The sequence below is a fragment of the Acartia tonsa genome, chromosome 1 (assembly GCF_053477335.1).
Source record: "Acartia tonsa isolate MP-2025a chromosome 1, ASM5347733v1, whole genome shotgun sequence".
Taxonomy (NCBI): Eukaryota; Metazoa; Arthropoda; class Copepoda; order Calanoida; family Acartiidae; genus Acartia; species Acartia tonsa.
The window spans coordinates 38,753,238-38,774,922 of record NC_137260.1 but is presented as its reverse complement, the minus strand read 5'-3'; the positions used below and the strand labels follow the sequence as shown (position 1 = coordinate 38,774,922).

At 31.7% G+C, this 21,685-nt stretch overlaps 1 protein-coding gene across 1 annotated transcript in view; it reads right to left on the bottom strand.

Annotated features, from left to right (window-relative positions):
• Dab (DAB adaptor protein) overlaps positions 1-19,763 on the bottom strand; it is a 37,279-nt gene extending 17,516 nt beyond the window's left edge. The window contains exons 1-11 of the mRNA XM_080170986.1: positions 19,547-19,763; positions 18,471-18,585; positions 18,096-18,279; positions 17,703-17,790; positions 16,889-17,085; positions 13,779-13,855; positions 12,871-13,010; positions 10,347-10,396; positions 9,527-9,616; positions 6,404-6,481; positions 5,267-5,373 (exon numbers count right to left, since the gene is read on the bottom strand). Coding sequence (XP_080027112.1) covers positions 5,267-5,373; positions 6,404-6,481; positions 9,527-9,616; positions 10,347-10,396; positions 12,871-13,010; positions 13,779-13,855; positions 16,889-17,085; positions 17,703-17,790; positions 18,096-18,279; positions 18,471-18,585; positions 19,547-19,763 — 1,343 coding nt within the window. The remainder of the gene's footprint in view (positions 1-5,266; positions 5,374-6,403; positions 6,482-9,526; positions 9,617-10,346; positions 10,397-12,870; positions 13,011-13,778; positions 13,856-16,888; positions 17,086-17,702; positions 17,791-18,095; positions 18,280-18,470; positions 18,586-19,546) is intronic.
• Between the last annotated feature and the right edge of the window lie 1,922 nt (positions 19,764-21,685).

Genomic DNA, 21,685 nt, shown 5'->3' with positions numbered 1-21,685 from the left:
ATGACAAACTATTTTTATTATAATAAAAAAATACCTTTTTTGACCATCGCCAAAAAACGACAAATAATGGAAACCACCAATTTTGGCGGTAAAACGGTGATTGGCGGCGCTAAATAATATTTTTATCTGTTTATAGTTACAACTTATTAAGATATTATTCTCAGTTTAAAAAAATTGGCGCTTCCAGCACCCAAACCGGCAAAAACAGGCAGTTAAACTTCTGTATCCCTACTTAACCCCATAACAGACCCCCCTCTATCTCGGCTCCTGTTACAGATAGAGACGTAAAACTTTTTTCTGTTGGTTCATGTGTATTTTTAGAGAAAATTACCTTTTATAGTCATAGCGGTCAGACTGCTCCTTATCCGCTTTTTAGCAGCCAGCCGCTAAATATTAATAAAAGCTGTAGAGCGGCCAATTTTAAAGCTAGGAAAACCAAATTTTATGACGAGCAATTATTTTTCATAACAAAAAAAATGCTTTTTCTGACCATTGCCAAAAAACGACAAATAACGGAAACCGCCAATTTCAGTGGTAAAATGGCGGTTGGCGGCGCCAATTAATATTTTTATCTGTTCATGATCACAATAAAAGACTACATACAAAAATTGGCTGATTAAGGTCTGGAAAAGGTCAAGACAGTTAATTGTTTAAACTAATGTAATAGATTTTTATTTTAGTCAGATGCCAGACGCAGACAATTAAAAAAAAATAACATTTAGAAATATTATCAATTTGTCTACAACAAAATCAAAATATACAAATCTAATTATTAAAAACATCAAGATGATCTTCTCTATAAATTTTATTTGTAAAGCATTGATATTTTTATCAAATAATATGACAATGATGACAACATTAATAAGTGATTAAATACAGACAAAAAATAGGATGACAACATCCATAAAGACAAAGCTCTAAGATCAGAAGTAAGGACAACTCTCTTGTAATTACTTTTGTAATATTTAATCAACCTTAGTAAAAAATAAGATGAAAATTAGGTGTTCAGGTATGATCCAGCAGGATATAATCCTCCTAGTCTTCAAATAACTTTGAATGGCTCCAGTGTATTTATTTTTTTACTCATAGACTTAAAATTGTAAAATTAAGCTTATCTTACATGCCTACAACATGACATATTAAATTTTTTTTAAATCAGCTGTTGTTTCCAGCTGACCGCAGCCAGTGGCGGCAGTCCATGTAAGCTTCAAATCAATTAAATTTTTTGATAAATATATATTAATTCTTAAGTAATAATAAACTTCCGTGAATAGTAAGGCCATGACCTTTGGCCACTCCTTGACCGATTTTTTATTTCCTACCTGTAGTTTTGCCGTTTTTAAGCTGCCAGTAGCGGAATTCTAAAACAGCTCTAGACCAGCCAATTTTTGTTTGTAGTCTTTATTGTGATCATAAACAGATAACACTAGCGCCGCCAACATTTTTTTGGCAATGGTCAGAAAAAGCATTTTTTTTGTTATGAAAAATAATTGCTCGTCATAAAATTTGGTTTTCCTAGCTTTAAAATTGGCCGCTCTACAGCTTTTTTAATATTTAGCGGCTGGCTGCTAAAAAGCGGATAAGGAGCAGTCTGACCGCTATGACTAGAAAAGTAATTTTCTCTAAAAGTACACATGAACCAACAGAAAAAAGTTTTACGTCTCTATTTGTAACAGGAGCCGAGATAGAGGGGGGTCTGTTATGGGGTTATGTAGGGATACAGGAGTTTAACTGCCTGTTTTTGCCGGTTTGGGTGCTGGAAGCGCCAATTTTTTTTTTAACTGAGAATAATATCTTAATAAGTTGTAACTATAAACAGATAAAAATATTATTTAGCGCCGCCAACCGCCGTTTTACCGCCAAAATTGGCGGTTTCCGTTATTTGTCGTTTTTCGGCGATGGTCAAAAAAGGTATTTTTTTATAATAAAAAATAATAGTTTGTCATAAAATTTTGTTTTCTTAGCTTTAAAATTTGCCGCTCTACAGCTCACAGTTATGGAATCTTGACGACAAAGATTTTTTTATCCAATCTTGACAAGTGAGGTATTTTTGGAAAGAGGCAATGTTAATTTGCAAAATTAATTTCATGCCTTAAATGACTTATTTAAAAAGAAATCTTTTTATGAAATGTGTTTATTTATAAGTTTAGAACATACTTAAGGCAAAAAAAATTCTTTAGTGTTACTTTTTTCACCTTATATATGAAAAAAGCAGTTTCTCACATTTCATGATAAAAAAAGGTATAGGAACAAAAAATATGTTTTTTCTTGATGTAAACACAATGATTGGCATAAAATCTATCATCCTAAATGTAAAAATCAGATATAGAATCCTTTTTAGAGCAAAAATAGTGCAAAACGTAACCAAGACATTTTTGCAAAGTATGAAAATCTGAAGAAAATAGTTCTTTTTGCTTTTGATATACATATCAGATAAATGTATATAAAATTAGTGATCAAAAACTATAAAACAAGTTATAACTTTTTCAACCCTATCATTGATTAAAATGCACTTTTAGGTTTACTTATTACCAAAGTAGCACATAAAAACTCTTTTTATTAAGTTATGAAACAAAATAAATTCAAATCAACAATTAGGCGTTTTTTATAATGCAGTAGACCATTTTGTAGTTGTTTTTTTGGCATTTATTTTGTTTAATTACATCATAAAAAGAGTTTTTTTGCACTACTTCGGTAATTCTTAAACCTAAAAGTGCAATTTAATCAATGACAATGTTTAAAAAACTTATAACATGTTTTATAGTTTTTAATCACTAATTTTATATACATTTATCTGATATGTATATCAAAAGCAAAAAGAACTATTTTCATCAGATTTTCATACTTTGCAAAAATGTCTTGGTTACTTTTTGCACTATATTAGCTCTAAAAAGGATTCTATATCTGATTTTTACATTTAGGATGATAGATTTTATGCCAATTATTGTGTTTACATCAAGAAAAATCATATTTTTTGTTCCTATACCTTTTTTTATCATAAAATGTGAGAAACTGCTTTTTTCATATATAAGGTGAAAAAAGTAACACTAAAGAATTTTTTTTTGCCCTAAGTATGTTCTAAACTTATAAATAAACACATTTCATAAGAAGATTTTTTCTAAATAAGTCATTTAAGGCATAAAATTAATTTTGCAAATTAGCATTGCAGATTTTTGCAAATAACTTGCAAATATGATTTCTGCGGATTTTCTAATTTTCATAGGCGTTTTCTATATATATTCCTCTTTCCAAAAATACCTCACTTGTCAAGATTGGATAAAAAAATCTTTGTCGTTGAGATTCCATAACTGTGAGCTGTTTTAATATTTAGCAACTGGCCGCTAAAAAGCGGATAAGGAGCGGTCTGACCGCTATGACTAGAACAAGCAATTCTCTAAAAATACACATGAACAACCAGAAAAAAGTTTTATGTCTCTATCTGTAACAGGAGCCGAGATAGAGGGGGGGGTCTGTCAGGGGGTTAAGTAGGGGTTCAGAAGTTTAACTGCCTGTTTTTGCCGGTTTTGGTGCTGGAAGCGCCAATTTTTTTAAAACTGAGAATAATATCTTAATAAGTTGTAACTATATACAGTGAAAAAAGGGACAAAAAAAGATACTTTTTAGGCCTTTTCAAAAGGCAGTTTTGAAATCCCGTTATTTCAAAAAAAAAATTGAAATGCTTAGAGAATGGCTTGGAAGGTGAATTTAGGTGTTCTGCATATTTCAACTTAAACACATAAGGCCTAAGATATGATATCCCAAAAATCTTTTGTCAAAGTCTACTCTACACCTAGCGCTGGCGATTTCATTTTTCACAGGTATAAAATGCATGATTTTAGAAAACTGACTGGCGCTAGGTCTAGAGTAGACTTTGACAAAAGATTTTTTGGATATAATATCTTTGGCCTTATGTGTTTAAATTAAAATATGCAGAAGAGCTGAAAACCTGCACATTACTGAGATATTGTTAAAACCGCCGTGCTACCGTTATCTGTTGATATTTTACATGCCTGGCGCTAGGTCGCCAGTAGAGATAGAGAGCTGAAATTTTGTACATATATTTCTAGGCCCCTAAAGTAACTTTTTAGGTTAGCAGAAGATTGAAATTCGAAAAAGGGTATTTTCATGAAAAGATCTAGCCTACACCATCTAAAGATAAAAATTTTATCAAAATACAGACTTGTTTATTGAATTTAATTTCTAGAATCAGTCTGTCCGTTCGTATATATGTCCGTAACGATAGATCTTTTTTAAGCGTGCTAGAAATGTCCTATCGATTTCAAACTTTAAACGATGATTCCTGTAACAGGCAAGATAGGCACGATCTATAAAGCGTTGCCATCTTTACTATAAATACCGTAGGCCAATTTAAAATCTAAAGATTTTTTATGTTTTTGACAAAACAATTTTTTATATGATATTTGAAATAATGATTCATAGGACAACAAGGTACAATTGTATAAGCGAAACAATTGTATATTAAGTTTTGAAAATGCAAGTATGTCCTGAAACAATATCCTGTATTTAATCAATTTTGTTACAAATTTATATACAATTTTGTTTCGACTAACCAACCAATATTTAGTTTTAAGTTCTAGCACTCAACAAGTTCTTGAATGTATTTTCTTCATATATACCTTTACAATGTTTTAACCTTAGAAAAAATTATTATTGCTACATTTTTTGCGTTGTCATTTTATGATTGTAATATCTATTATATAAACACATCTATCCTGAACATATTATGACATATCAAGTATGATTTAATAAAGCTTATTTTTTAGTATCTTATTTTGTATGCCGGAAGTTAATTTTGATATTTAACGCTTGAAATGTGGGTTAATAATCCACCCTAAAAAGTTGAAGGGGGTTGTTACTCCCGGGTTGAAAAAAATTGTAGAGGGGGTCATAACAACTTTCTACCTCCTCTCTCAAACTTAAATCTCACCCCTATTTGTCCTTGTTTTATACCTTTTTTTTTAAAGGAAGTTTTGGTAAGCTACCTATATTCTCTCTCAGGGTAGTCATAATCATATCCAAAGGCCCTACCTTTATCTGCTCCTGTTGGAAGTAATCATCCTTGTTTTTAATCATTCTTTATTAAGGAGATGTGTGTTAAATTACGTACCTGTGCCCATTCTCCGGGGAACCATAAATATATCCAAATACTCTGCCATTCGTTATAATTTTTTTTGGATACAGTAGGACGTAATCGTCCTTGTTTTTAACCCTTCTTTATTAAGGAGAGGTGTGGTAATCTACGTACCTGTGCCCATTCTCCGGGGAGCCATAAATATATCCAAATGCTCTGCCATCCGTCATATCTTGTGCGATGAAGCTTATCTTGTGGACTGGATGGTGATATAAACAATCCTGAAATATTTATATTTGCGGTTACTCCCCTAGAGGCGTATAGTGGCACTTGATTAGTGGCTAGTTGAATTAGATAACTCATTTTTTTTATTTTAGATTAATAGGAAAAATAAATTAAAAAAATTAGGTGAAGAATTTTTTTTTTTTTTTTTTGGGGGGGGGACGATCCCACCCCCTATTTTTAATTTTAGATTAAGAAGGATGGAGGGAGGAATGTTTTTTGTTAGGGGGCGATTTCTCTTGGGAGATTGGTGGTACCCTCCCACAAAATAGTTATAGACCTTCCCAGAATCTATGAGAAGCTACCAGTAATCGGTTCAGCTGTTAGCGAGATCCTTCCGTACAAATATACAAACAAACACAAGGACAAAAAGACATCCTGTTACTTTATTATAAGGATATGTAAAAGCAAGGACTACAACAAAGCAAAAACAAACTAAAGTAAACTGTGATAAAGTCATAGTCAAGTCATAGATGCATGTTATTTGAAGAAAATTGAAGTTTGATCGTGGTTGGACGATCAGTCTTATACATACCAACTCCAAGTAGGAGCTCTATGAATGAATGAGAAAAATAATGCATGACTTGAAAATTAGCTTCGCTGATATAAATCATGGGATAGATAGAATAGCCACATTTTTATTTAGGTCAAGAGTTCTTCTAAAAAAATCGCTCTGATATATTATTATTTCTATTTTTTTAGACCATGTAACGATTAGTTGACAGAAAAAAAAAGAATTTTGTAATTATTTATAATTTATCAAAACCCCAAACTAAATATTGTTTTGTATTTTCAATTTTGCTGGCTTGTAATGACATCCCTCGATTGACAGACAAACACTCAGACTACTACTTCATCTACTTCTCTAGCCTCTAGGAAATGTAGGAGAGGTCAAGTCAATAGCCTCAATCCACACTATGGCATTTGTAAAGCTTCCCGTAACGTACAACCAATTCGGACTAGTATTTTCCTAGATTTTTAGCTTCAGACAAAGAAAATTACTACTTTATCTCATAGGATAAATCTTACCCCAGTTTTCTCATCCCTAATCTTAAGACCATCCACAGCTATCTGAATATTGATCTTTTGTTTGTGCTCTCCACTTGCCTAAAATAAATAAATTTTTAATATGCACTTTTTTTACTCGTGACAAAAAAAGTTCGAAGCCTAGCAACATCTCTTACCTGTGTGACAGACCTAAAACTTAGGTGCTGTGATTCTTTGGGATGAGTCTAACCCTTGTAGACAATCCAACTATTCTTATGATATAATATGTTACCTGTGGACACCTGAACATCAGTCTTAGTGTTTTTAAAAGCGAAGCTTTTCTATAATTAGGGTCGGTCCGTCCGTCCGTCCGTACGTCCGTCCGAGATAGATAGCTTTTATTCGTTAATTTAGGCATGTTAGAATTGTCCTATCGATTTCAAATTTTGCATGATGATTCCTGTAGTAGTTGGGTACGATTTAGAAAGCGTAGCAACTCTATAATCATTACCAGAATGTCCGTACGTCCATTTTAAACATGTTGATTTTTCTACTTTTTTAACAACAAATTTTCAAGTGTTTTAATTATCCGTTTGATCTGATTTTTGGTATATTGATTCCTGGGACAACAAAGAACAATATTATAAGCGAAGCAACTCTATAATCAAGTCCAAAAATGTAAGTATGTCCATAAACATTATCCTGTTTTTAAGCAGTTTTTCAACAAGTTTACCTACAATTTTGATTCGACATTTATACATTTATGTTCCGATTTTTCAGTTCAGATACTATACAAGTGTTAATGTCCGTTTGTCCTACCGTTTCAGTGCTTCGCTTTTATGGATGTTGTCATCCTTGTTTTTTTATATTTAAGGAGTAGAGTAGATCTTTGAGCTGCTATCCTATGTACGAAAAGTGAAGCTATTCTATAATTCGCATTCGTTTGGCCTTACGTTTTACGTCTCAACACTACACACTTGCAGAAGAGGTAATCGATAACCCATCTGAACAGTCCTAAAAAGTTATTTTTACAAGTACAGGGTGAGTCAGAAAAAACTGAGTTTTTCGATTTTCAGAAACAACCAGAAGGAATACAGAAAAAATAATTATATATCCTTGTTCTCTGTACAAAAGCACATCAAACTTGTAAAAGGTGTTTTTCATTATCTCTAAAAATGCGGCCTCTATGATAGGTGTATGTTGTCAAAAAATGCCTTGTGTGAAAAATGTTGATCAAGAAAAATTAAAATAACTCATCTATTTTGTATAGAAAATCTTAAAATTTCAATATTTATTTAGAAAAAGGTCTAAGAAAAGTACTTTAATGAGTTTTAAAGGTGAAATACTTTTTGGCGCCTCACAAAAGCATTTTTAGAATACTGCAATTTGTCATTTTTTCATATTTCTTGATTGTGATGCATGTGGTATAAAAGAATCTTCTATAATAACGTAGCTTATAGTAAAAAGAAAAAAAAAACTTTTTATTTGACAAAAAAATCTCTTAAGATAAAAAAGTTATCAAGGTTTTAATTTTTAAAATGAAAATGCCTTTTAGTAACCCTACCCTATTTAAATGAAGTTATTATGATGGATTATAACACACAAGTATGATTTGTCAAAAGGGGGCGGAGATTTTGGAGATTAAATCCAGTCTTGCACCAAATATAGAGGAAATTCAGGGGGAGGGGGTAGGAATTTAGGTAACAAGATGAAATATTTCAGGTCATGAGCTGGTTTTCCGGTCATGGAGCATTAAATCTTAACAATAGATTACAACAAAACGTTTGATTTATAATGTGATAATTTAATTAAAATAAATTGTATTTTTAAGATGTTAAATATTTACAATATGTTGAATACAAATTTTAATAATCAAAAAATATGTTTGTTTATCTTTTTAGAATGGTAGACATTTTTTATTATTCATAAATCTACCTAAAAAGTACAAAATAATGGCCGAAAAAGTCATCACACACACTTTTTGAAATCTTTATGCTCTAAAAAGCGCCGTTGTTTTCAGAGATATTCAAAAACACCTTTTCTAAGTTTAATGTATATTTTTATAGAGAACAAGAACCTATAATTGTTTTTTCCATATTCCTACTGGTTGTATCAGAAAATCGGAAAACTCAGTTTTTTCTGACTCACCCTGTATTTTTGTGAAGATTCCTCAAAATAAGGATATTGATCTGACTCAATCGCACAGTAAGCCAATCCGTCAATTTACGCTTATTCAATTACGGATGAATTCATACTTGTATCAATTTTATTATTTTATGCACTTTAATTGATTGGATTAACAAACACATACATTATTATTACTATACATATGGTAATATTAAATTACAAGGGTATGCAACTAAGTATATGTAATTCCCAGGAAGAAAGGAAACATTGACCAATAAATTATAATTTTAACGAAGGAAAATACATTTTAAAGCAAACTTTTTCCCTTTTTCATGTGATCACTTGATCTGAATGAATAATCTTATTATGAGTATAGGGATAATATTTAAAACAAACTACAAAGTGGATATATATTAACTTACTACTTTATCCACTGCAAATATGTGCTTTACATATGTTTTATTATTTCACATGTAAATGTGTACTGCATAACATATCAAAATTATTAATGGAATTTATATATAGTTCAAATGTTGTTCATATTTATAATATATATTTCTAGTATGGCTTCGAAACCGATTAAAATCCGCTTGATTAGAACCGGTACCGAGCCATACTAAAACCAAAACTAGCTTTAATCTCATGATTTTTTATTTTAATTTCCGCAGAAAGCTGTCTATAAAACGATTCGATAAATAACTATTATTGCATCATATTAGTAGGTAGTTCTCCGCAGATAAGAAAAGATAAAGATAAAGGATTGTGATTATTGTTTTGTAGTTAAGAATGTCAAAACTTTTTCCTATTTTGTTGACCGATGTCACCAAATTATTCCGTTGTTAATACAACCTTTGTCTGAATGTTCTAACTAATATCTAGATAACCTTTATCTAATAGTCCTAACTGTATTTTTGGCGTACCTTAATGGGCATTTTTAGTTTCTGTAATGTAACCTGACGCATTGTTAATATAACCTTTATCTGAATGTTTTAACTAATATCTAGGTAACTTATATTTCTAACGTTGTTATTGGCGTACCTTGATGGCCATTTTTAGTTCCTGTAGTGCATCCTGGCACATTTTGTCTCCGCGCGCATCTTTCACTTCTAATACACCAATCAGTTTTCCCTAGAAATATGAATATAATTGTTATATATTATAGAAGTATATTTTTTGGTCTAGTTTAAGTGCATTTTTCTGCGGATACGCAAATAAAAACTAAATGTAGTTACGCCTAAGATTCAAGTGTATGTTTGTTAATGTGTAAATTTATATGACAAATGAAGAAATTGTTTTTTTGTTTGGTTTATAACAATCTATTTTTGTCCATTTTTTATAGAAACAAAGGCAATATTATATCATTAGATCAAAGCGTAAATAAAGTAAATATAAACCTATGTGGGATTTACATAGGTAACCTAATTTAACTATATATATTACTAGGGGCTTTGCCCCTAGCCTCTAGGGGCTTTGCCCCATGAGGTAGTTTTTAAAAAAATCAAAAAAAATCGGGTGCCCCGAACCATACTCCCCCACCCCAATTTTTTTTTTGAGGGGGGGGAAATTTCATTTTTGGGGGGGTTGGTGGTGTCCCCCCCCCCCCCCAAGAAAATAGCTTAAAACCACCACAGGACAAACAGGTATATACTCTAAAGAGTAGAATCCGATCGGTTCAGTGGTTACCGAGATCTTAAGCTTCAGACGGACAGACATCAAATTACTTTGTATTATAGATATATACTGGAATATTTTGTTTATACCTTAAATTTGATTAATAATTGGTTAGTAAAAAGGACATTGTGTTGGTGAAATAAACTTATCTTATTACTTATTTTACATAAATTTTAATTTTTTTTACCTTGAACGCCTGACCCTCCCCCATAAACTTCTGCTCGTTTCCACCTCGCCCTGCAAAAATAATATTATCATTTCGTCAGATAATAGATTATTTTAATTTAGATTTCCTACATATAGTGTCTTAATCGTTTTACTTGTTTAAAAAATATTCTAGACAGTTCTCTGCGGTTATTAAAATTAATCATAAGATGAAAACTAATTTTGTTAGACCCGAGGGGCCGAAGGCCCAGGAAACCAAAACTGTTTTTGATTATATGATTTTCATTTTAATATTTGTGGAAATTTGTCTGCAATACGATGCTATCCATGCTTTTTCAGTATGGCTTTGAACTGGTTCTAATCTAGCGGATATTAATAGGTTTCGAAGCCATACTGAAAAATATATTACTTCTGTGTATTAATTCCAGCTGCAACCAACAACAGAATCAATTCAAGATTCAACAGTTTAGATTACACTATCCCTGATTAAGCCGCTAGCTGTCAATTTACCGCTGTCAACCACAGATAGCTAGAAATAAGCAGTTTTCTTAAAGTAGACAACAAAATTCGGCTGTTAGAAGCAGCCGCGAAGCCGCATCAAATATTTAATGAAATATAAAAAAAGATGTCAAAATAAAATAAACTGAAATTATAGTTACAAGAAGTTTCAAGAATTTAATTTTACTATTAAATGATAAAAATATATAGTACATAGTATAATGTAATTTAGTAAAATAAATGGATAAAAAGTATTGTATGGGCAATATGAGAAAAACCAATACATCCAATACTCACATTTGTGATGATGATTCTTTCTACGGCCAAGAGTAGGAATATTATGCATATTGACGATAAACCATCACAGAAAACTTTCACCTCATTTTAAACTTCATTTTTAACATTAAATAACATATTTTTTCCGTATAGAATTACATTCACGTGTAAAGATATGTATGTGTATATACGTATAAAAAAGGCTTCAACAAATATACACTTTTGTGTAGAAAGTAAGGTTGTGTTGTATAGAGAGAGGGGGGGGAAAGTATTGAATCAGCTGGGTGGATAGAAAGAAAAGCTTTGATATGCTCAACCATCGATCCAAGATAATATTCCCTCCTCTACATCCCTCTCCCATTCCCTCCCGTAAACTATTCCCCTCGCGGTCCCCCACCCCCTTATTTCCCTTCCCGTAAACTTGAGCCAAAAACACTCTGAGAGACACAAAATGGAATTATTCCCCCCGCCGTTCCCCTATATTGCCCCCCCCCCCCTCCCTCTTCTTTTACACACTCCCAAGAGCGAAAATTGTAAGTTCCAAAAAAATGAATGCACGACAAACTATTTTCTTGTTCAATACAATTTCTTGAGAAAAATTTTTCTAAATAAAGCTTTTTTTACGCAATTATTAATTTCGTATTTTCTTAAATAAAATTATAAATTTCCTTCCCTAAAATTCCATCATTTAAAAAAAGTGTTCTCTCTCGTGTTATGAATGTATGGAACGTCGTCAGGGAGGAATAGGACAGCGGCCGTAAAATTAATCTAAGCCCTAAATCCCATGATAATTTTCATATACAACCAAAGTAAATTTTAAAATATGACAAAAAAGGAGAAATTTAACACCAATTACCCTATCCCTGGGTTCCTGAAACACTTTAGTTCTATGTATATTGTATAGTACCGGTATATACAGGGCGGAAAGGGACATAGGGCTATTTATTACATAAGTCCCTAAAGTTTTATAAAAAAAAAAAACGTTTTCTTATACGTTGGCTTAACAGCTTTGGGGACTTTTTTAAAATTTTGATCAGTCCATTCCATTTCAATCACTAAATATTTCTACAGAAGGGGTTATTTTATTTATCATCATTGGGAATGTACATCAATTTTATTGGCCTTTTATCTTATCCCTTTATATCCCTGGGTATATATATCTTATTCTCTCCGCATCTCTCTATTCATTCATCTTTACGAGGATCCTCAGTTCAGCTCAGCTCAAACTTCAGGTTTAAATTTTTTGGTTTGTTTCTTCTACTAATCCAAAATGACGTTTAAATAAGACAAATGAAGAAGATATAAGAAATTAGTAAAATGATGAAGTTATTAAAAATAACATTACATATTTGTCATTATTTTTATTTATCGAATATTTTATCAAATGTTTACAAGAATGACAGCACCCATACAATCTAAGCTTATCTGACAGTCAGACATACCATTATAAATTTAGAGTAGCAATGCATTTAGTATTTAAATTTACAAAAAAAAAGTCTGAACGAAAATTTCTTATTATATATATCCCAATATTTTTGAAATACAAAATATGCTTACAATTTAATGCAATTTTGTAAGTTTACTAAAAAATTAAGTTTTATTTTCTGGAATATACAAAACAAAGAAATCTTCGTCGACAAAAATACATGTATTAAAAATAAGCAAATGTTTTTTTTTATCCCAGCCGCTTGTCCAATAAACAATTTTTATAATCCTTTATTTATTTACTTTGAAAGCCGCATCAACTACTTATAAAAAGAAATAAGAATTACCTTTCTCTTTAGAATCATCAGTGTCCTGGGCAGCTTTGTTATTATCAGCAGCAGTTGTAGCTTGATCTGTGGTAGTATCACCATCAACTATGGCAGCTTTGTCTGACTGACTACGCGTGAACATGGAGAAGAATCCTTTTCTAAATAAACATGAATGGAAACACCTATAAAGCGAAGCTCTGAAACGGTAAGACAAACAACTTAAATACTGGATGTTGTTTAGGATATACTTACATTTATAGGATTTTATTATAGAGATGCTCCGTTTATTACGTTGTATCTTGTTGTGATATGAATCAGTATTCCAAAAATCATATGAATTTGGTAATTATATCACATAAAAAAATTGCTAAAAAGGTTTAAAAGCAACATTTTTTAAATGGACGTTTGAACTTTCTCGCAACAATTTTAGAGTTTCTACGCTTCCTAGATCGTACATACTTATTATAGAAATCATCATAAAAAGTTTTAAATCGATAGGACAATTCTTACATGTCTAAATTAACGAAAAGATCTAACCGTTCCAGACGGACATACAGACGGACAGAAACTATTTATAAAAGAGCTTCGCTTTTAAAAAGAGACAAGTGTTTTCAACTTAAGCAAATAAAAAGAAAGTGTAATACTTTACAAATTATTATTTACATTATAACAAAATTAGCTTTCTTTTCAGCTACATTACTAAATAACAATACAAGAGAAACATTTGTAAGGACGTCAAAGCTTTTGAGGGGGGGGGGAGATACCAAATTTCAATAGGAAGGGTAATTTAACTTTGTGATAATATGGGCAAAAATTAAGGGCAGCAAACCATTTACATATACAGCAAAACATACTTTATTAAAATTCATATGGGACTGTTGCTTTTGGAGTAGCTGTAAAAAAGTACGATATAATGTTGAACTTACTTTGGAGCCGTGGTTGCTGGAGTTTCTTCAGTGTTAGCTTTGTCATCATCTTCATTGCCGGATTCTTTGGCAGCCGCCTAAAAAGTAAAAAAAAAAGTTTAAAAAATCAGTTGGATGAAAATAAAAAGAAAAAGCTTAAAAACATTAGAGTAAAAAAATAGAGGGAAAGAGGTTAAATAATTGTATGTACCCATCCCGTGGACCCAGTGCCGACTTTTAAATGGGTCTTTGAATATCAGCCAATAGTGTAGGGAATATTATAATAGTCAAAGCGCAACAAAATAGTAGAAAGGAATTTGATAGCAGACGAAAAAAGGGCCCCAACACTGGGCCCAGGTATTTGTCGGGGTTATACATCTATATTCATAAATTTTATTTAAAAACAAAGATAAAGCGAAAATAAATGTAAATTTCTTCAACAGACAAAGAAAATAAATTTAGCTGCCAACCATTTTTTAATCTCCTTAGAATAAAATTATAAAAATTTATAATTATTTTCCCATAAATTTAATTATTCATCATTGAACTTGAAGTTTATTAAATAAATATATATGTTTTATGAAGATTGTGCTGACCACAAAAATACCAGACAGTCATATTTCTAAATTGTTGCGGCTAATTTGTAATCGACAAACACTTTACCAAGGTCAAAGTACAAGAAATTAATCATTAAATTCAGGAACATAATAATTACTATAAAATATTTAAAATAAATAAAAAATTATATTTATTTAAAATTAGTTTATTAAAGTATATAATTATAATATTTTTGGGCCAAAAAACAAGTCATTTTGACATAACATTGATAAGTTTACAAATTTTTTGGTGGGGATGCCATTATCATTATCATTCACTCCTTAATAAATCAATATTGCAAGTAACCCTTGAAAACATTATTAAATCTTTTATTTCATCGTGTACTTTTCTGTTCATCTAATAAATGTCGTCCTAATTTTCTAAAAGATTGAAAATCCATGAAATTATATTTATACGGTAATTTTGAAAGATATGAGTCTACAAAGTTTTACTTTCTGGATTGATAAAAGTTTATAAGCAAAGCCTTCCTACAAATATTAGCTGTTTGTAAGTTTGGTTTGCATTTTATAAAAAATCTAGCAATTTGAGGAAAGATTTAGAAATAATATTATGAAAAATAAGAATTTCTAAAAAGATTTAGATTAACAAGAATACAAAAAGCATTGCATGATTTAGATCTAAAAGTTCTTGTTTTTTTACATCAATTCATTCGATAGTGAATTTGAATAGTTATTTCTCGCATCGTATTATAAACGGCTTTCCGCGGATATAAAATGTACAATTATAAGATTAAAACCAGTTTTTTTAGCCCCGAGATGCCGAAGGCACGGGCTAAAAAAAGTGGTTTTAATCTTATGATTGTACATTTTTATATTCGTAGAAAGCTGGATATAATACGATGCTAGACATAGTTTTTTCGTATGGATGAGAACCGGTTCCTATCCACCGGATTCGAATAAATACGAGAATAGTTATTTCTCGCATCGTATTATAAACGGCTTTCCGCGGATATAGAATGTACAATTATAAGATTAAAACCAGTTTTTAGCCCCTAGGTGCCGTAGGCACGGGCTAAAAAAAACTGGTTTTAATCTTATGATTGTACATTTTTAATATTTTATTTTCGTAGAAAGCTGGATATAATACGATGCTAGACATAGTTTTTTCGTATGGATGAGAACCGGTTCCTATCCACCGGATTCGAATGAATACGAGAAAACAAATTCTACAAAAGTAGTTTTGGGTAAAATATGTTATTTTTGTGTTCTATAAGAATAATAAATTCATACCATCATGTAAACTTATTCTAAAGGTTTTTTTACACTTTAACGTTTTTCACTGTTATTATATTTTAAAAACTTCCTAAGTTCCTTTCAAACTATTTTTTGTAAGCCACATTTTCACCTAAATTTAATCCTTTTCTAAAACCCTGCTCCTGTTTTGTTTTTAATGCGTAAAACTATCTATCCTCAAAGTTTAAAGTTAAAACAAAACAACATCCTACATATATCTTTCTATCAAGTGGTTAATAATCAAAATACCACTAATAAAATTTAATTAATATTTTCAGCAGCTAACATTTTTATTTTCATGACCTTTACATAAAACAAGCTTGACAATATCAATAAAAGCGAAGCTCGGAAACGGTATGATAAACGAACAATAATACGTGTAGAGTGTCTGAACCTAATAGGCAGAACATTGATTTCAAAGTCGAAACAAATTTGATATAAATTTGTTGCAAAATTGCCTAAATACATGTTACAATAAAAGGACATACTTCATAGGCGTCCAAGGGGGGGGGGGGTAATGGGCCATTTGGCACCCCCAAACGATTTTGGGGGTGCCGTAGGCACCCCCAAAATTTTGTGAACAATACCCCCCCCAAAAAAAAATTACCCCTACCTTGGGGGTGCCGTAGGCACCCCCAACGATTTTGGGGGGGGTATTTACCCCCCCCAAACCATTTTGGGGGGGGTAAATACTCCCCCCAAAATAGAAAATCTTTAACAAAAAAAATTTTTGCGCGCTTCGCGCGCATTTTTAATACTAAATTTTTTATAAAATTTAAATTACCCCCCCAAAAATTTTACCCCGGGGGTAAATTTTGGGGGGGGTAAACAAATTTTACCCCTGCCAACAGATTTCAGGGGGGGTAATTACCCCCCCCAAGCAAATTTTACCCCCGGGGTAAAAATTTTGGGGGGGGTAAAAAAAATTTGCGGCGCGCTTCGCGCGCCATTTTACCCCCACCAAAACCAAATTACCCCCCCCTTAAAAAAATTTTACCCCCCCCAAAATAAAAAGCTTGGACGCCCCTGACATACTTTCATTTTTAGGATTTGATTATAGAGATGCCATGCTTATAATAGTGTTCCTTGCTGCGCTAGGAATCATAATTCTAAAATACGATTATAGAGTTACTAAGCTTCCTAAACATTACGTAATTGTTATAGGAATCAACATGAAATCAATAAGACAATTCTAACATGTCTAAATTAAAGAAAAATTAACGGACTGATCGGCCCTAGTTATAGAAAAGCTTCAATTTTAAAAACTATTAAAATGATAACCTCTTTTTTCTCTTCCTCTGTCATCTCAATTTTGCCAAGATTTTCTTGCTCTCCAGAATCAGCTTCATCAATGTAGAATGTTTTATTATTGTTATGTTGAGCTACATTACTAGCATCACCAAGGTCACCATCAAGAGCAGATGTATCATCAACAACTGGCTGCTGAATTGATTCTTGTCGTTGTGGGTTTGTCAGAGCTGAAATAAAAAGAATTATTTGAAGGTAATTTTTTTCCAGTATTGCTTTGAAACCGATTAATATCCACTCGGAACATAGAACTGGTTCTCAGTCATACTAAAAAATCATGTATTACAATGTATCACAGATAATTTTTCACAAATATTAAAATAAAAATCATACAATTATCACCATGTTTGTTAGCTCGGGTACTCGTCTCCTCGGGTCTAACAAAACTGGTTTTAATCTCATATTTTTTCATTTTAATATCCGTGGAAAGCTATCTATAATACGTTGCGCGAAATTATCATAAATAGTAAGTGGTAGGGTTTGTGTCTTTTATTTTCTTTATAGTATCCAATTATATAAAGTAGTAAGGATTTTCTGCCTGTAGCTTAAGATTTCTATATAACTGATGAACCGATTTAGTTCTCCATTTTATTCAAGTTTCAGATAGGTCCTTTGAGGGTTTTCGACTATTTAATTTCTATATTCAAATTGGGGTGGTTTCAGGCTATTTGATTTTTAGATTTAAGTTTTGGGCTTAGGCCATATTCTTGTTTTTGCTACCCATTTTCTTCAGATATCCTAGATGCTTGGTGCTTGTTTAGCTCGACCTTAGTTTTAATACCTATACCTGCTAATGGATCAAAATCTTCTTCATTAGATGGACTTGTGTTGAAACTTCGTGATAAGATCAAATTTCCATCAGCTGACACAACAGGCTGAAAATAAAATATTTTAAGTAGAATTTTTTAATTTAAACTTTCATTTGTCTGCAGTATAAAATTGTGATGACATAAAATTACCTTCAGGTTTTAATACATATAAAACAAAATGAAAATTTGGCAATTTCCCTCAACATTCCTCGCAGATCATTGACCCCCCCCCCCTTATTTTAAAATAAATCATAACAAACTGGAGGGGAAGGGGAGTTTTTTGTTTGTTTTTTAACTTTAGTTCACGTTAGGTTGTAATGGGTAGCCTCCCGAAGCCTCTTATGCCTCTTAAGGTTAAGAAAAATTCTTGCCTGTTGCAAGTTCATCTTTGGCGGAGGTGGAGCTGGTGCAGACCTTACTGGCTGCTGGCCCATCATTCCCATCTGGAGAGGTTGGCCCATCTGGTTAAGTTGACCTGTTATCATACCTGGATGTGCAGGTTGACCCATCATACCTGTTTGAACTGGTTGACCCATCATCATTCCCTGCAGACTGAGACCAATGCTTTTAATTATTGTAAATAGTAATATTGAAAGGAACTGAAAAAGAATTTTTGTTAACAAAATTTAGAAACATGAAAGACAAGATATAGTAATTTTTAAAAATTTTACCATGATGTTATTTACTAATATTTTAATAAATTATCCCTTTTTCCATGGCTGATACATTTGAAGCATTAGTTCCTGGGTTGAACAAAATTTTGTGTTGGCATGGCACTTTGCACAGATAGATAATTACTTTGGTTTTGTTGTGGATAAGCTGCGCCCTGTGGCATACTAGTTGTTATTGTAGTGTTATACTCTTTTGTGATTTATCTTACATTTACAAAAGTTTTACAATAGCTTAGGACTAATTTTAAGTTTTTTTTTGTAAATATTCAACAAAAAATCTAATTTCATGAACATATAATAAAGAGAAGAACTCGAAATTTCAATTATTGCTATCTCAATATGTTCTATTGTCGAAAGAAACGTCATGAACATTCGTGAATAAATGATGAGCTATCGCTCCATCATTTATTCCCTCGGGCAAAAAATATTCATTCTCACATAAACAACCCCTTAAATAGTGGATGTAAATATTCTTTTTTTCTCCCCGAGGTAGTCATTTATTTCCCCGAGGTAGTCATTTTTTCCCCTGAAGTATCATTTATTTCCCTGGTATCCCTCTCTCTCTCTCTTTCTTTCTCTCTCTCTCTCTCTCTCTCTCTCTCTCTCTCTCTCTCTCTCTCTCTCTCTCTCTCTCTCTCTCTCTCTTTTTCTCTCTCTCTCTCTCTCTCTCTCTCTCTCTCTCTCTCTCTATTAATAATCTAACAATTAAGCTATCCATCCATCAATGAACTCAACAATTTAACTTTCTATATATCTGTGACTTATGCAATAACTATGAGGGTTATAATATGTCTTTTTTTATTGGGTAAATGTATACATGACAATTTGATAACCCTCATCATTTCAACTCAAGGAGATCTTGATTAATTCAAATTGTTTATGATTGGGAGCGTTTGTGCTGCAAAACAAAAAATAATTTCTTTTGGAAACGAATAGGTTTGTGCTTTTTTAGTTTTGTTCTTTTTTCCATTCTATTCCTTTTTATCTGTCCTTTTTCTTTGAATGAATTTATTAATATTTTTTGGCTAATATTTTTAATTTAAACACTTTAAAAATTCTTTAATCGACAAGAAAGCCATTTGTCCATTTGTGTTTAACATTTTAAAAAAATACATTACAATTCCTTGTATTTTGCATGATGATACCCATACCCATGTTATTACCCATAGAACTTGCCATCATATTATTATTATTTTCAATGTCATGAGACATATTCAGGGGGCTCATTCCCTGACCACCAAACATTGGGGCTGACATATTACCAGGCAACGGAGATGCCAAGGCGGCCATGGGCTGCTGATTCCAGCTGCCAGGCTGCTGGCCCATGGTGGGGCCGCCGAACCCTAAACCTTCCAAATCTGAGCTCATTTTAATTAATTCACTTTAAATTTAACAAATGTACACATATAACAAAAGAATCACAATTAAATGCTGGATATATATAAGTTGATAGAATGAGGGTTTAGCTGAAAACTGAATACACAGTATACATAGAATTTAAACTCCCACCAATAAATGTAATCAGTCCAAAATTCCATATGAGTTCTGCCTTCCCTCTCTCTTATCAGTCAATTTTCATGCAACCTTTTAATACAAATATGTTTTGTATGTATTTATAAAAACAATTTAAAACAATGTGTCTGTCCGTAGGATGAGAGAGATCTAACTTCATGTCCAAATTGTTCTCTGCTTTTCAGAGAACAATTTTGTTTGTTCTCTATAAAAGTTAACAACGCCCCCCCCCCCCAGAAAAAAAATTATTTTCCCACAAATATTAAGATAGAAATCCACGGAAAGGTGTCTATAATACTATGCGACAAATCAACTTTTACAGTTTTTAAAACCTCACATTATATGTGATATTAACGTATTTGTGATAAATGTTAATAAAAACTAAATACATATTGACATACTTATTTAGAGCTTATTTAGTAACTTGATAGTTTCTTCCTCAATTGTATTCTAGCTTCTCTACAAGTATAATATGTTGGTCGCAAATACCTTGATAAAGCTCTTATATGAATTATACCATACAATAAATTATTTTAAAAACAATGATGACAACATTTATAAAAGCAAAGCAAACTTAAACACTTGGCGAGTGTCAAAACTAATGAGCAAATTATAAATGTATAAGTCTAACCAGACTTTAAGTAAATTTGTTGCAAAATTGCATAAATACAGGACATACTTACATTTTTATAATTGAATTTTGCTTAAGTAAAAAATGGAAGGGTGGAAGTAGATAATAAACAAAAAATAAAAGAATTGCGTCTTCTTATATTGTTTTTGATAAAACAAATAGCATTAGCTATGGCAACAATGGAAACCATAGTTCTTGTTGTCTACACAAATGTACAAGATGTACTTTATGCACTAATTGAGATATTCTGGTGGACTATTCCCCCCTCCTCCCTGTTAAATATTATGTCGTTATCATGTCAACATAAGTTTGTAGTAATCATAATTTCATTAGAATGTCAATATTATAGCAGCCGTGATAATCTTTTATCAAATCCAAATATTAAATCAACAAATAGTATTTTATCCCAACTGTTAGCATAACCGTCATAATTTATCCTCATTCAAGAAGACATTGAAATTCTGTAAGTTTTATGAAAATTTTGTTGACAAATAAGCTCTGTAACTTGTCAGTCAGTCTGTAATGCTCGTTAGGACATATGAATTATAAAAAGAAAGCGTTTTTCTCATTTGCTGAAATATGTTGTTAATATTCTGCTAATCAATTACCATCTACTTACATTTTACTTTTTCTGTTTGTCTGATAATAACGCTTTGATTCATATTAGCTTCGCTTCTCATGGATTTAGTCATCCTTGTTTAAATATTATAAGTTATGAACATTTTTTTCTTTTTCTTTTTTTTGAAATTCAGATGAATTGTATATTTTATGTATGTTTGAACTTTTGAAGTCAATGATAAGGAATAATTTATTGAGAAATACAATAAAATAAAATACTCAAACAGTTACATAAAAGTATTCCAGACACTTCATCTTTGATTCATGAAAAATTTATAAATCAAAGCTAATCTTAATTTCTTCTACCTTCCTTCTTTATTCCCAACTCTCAAGGCTAACAACCCCCCCGGCAAATGTCTTCGCACGCCACTATGGTACCAAAAAATAACTATCCAAGCTAAATATACCCAGATAGCCTCGAAGGAAAGGGGAGGGGGGTGGTGAGTCAACCCTTAACTTTCCATGATAAAAGAAAAAGTAAAAAAAAGTTGAGAAGGGGCGTGGGAAGTACTTTTTCCAAGGTTGAATT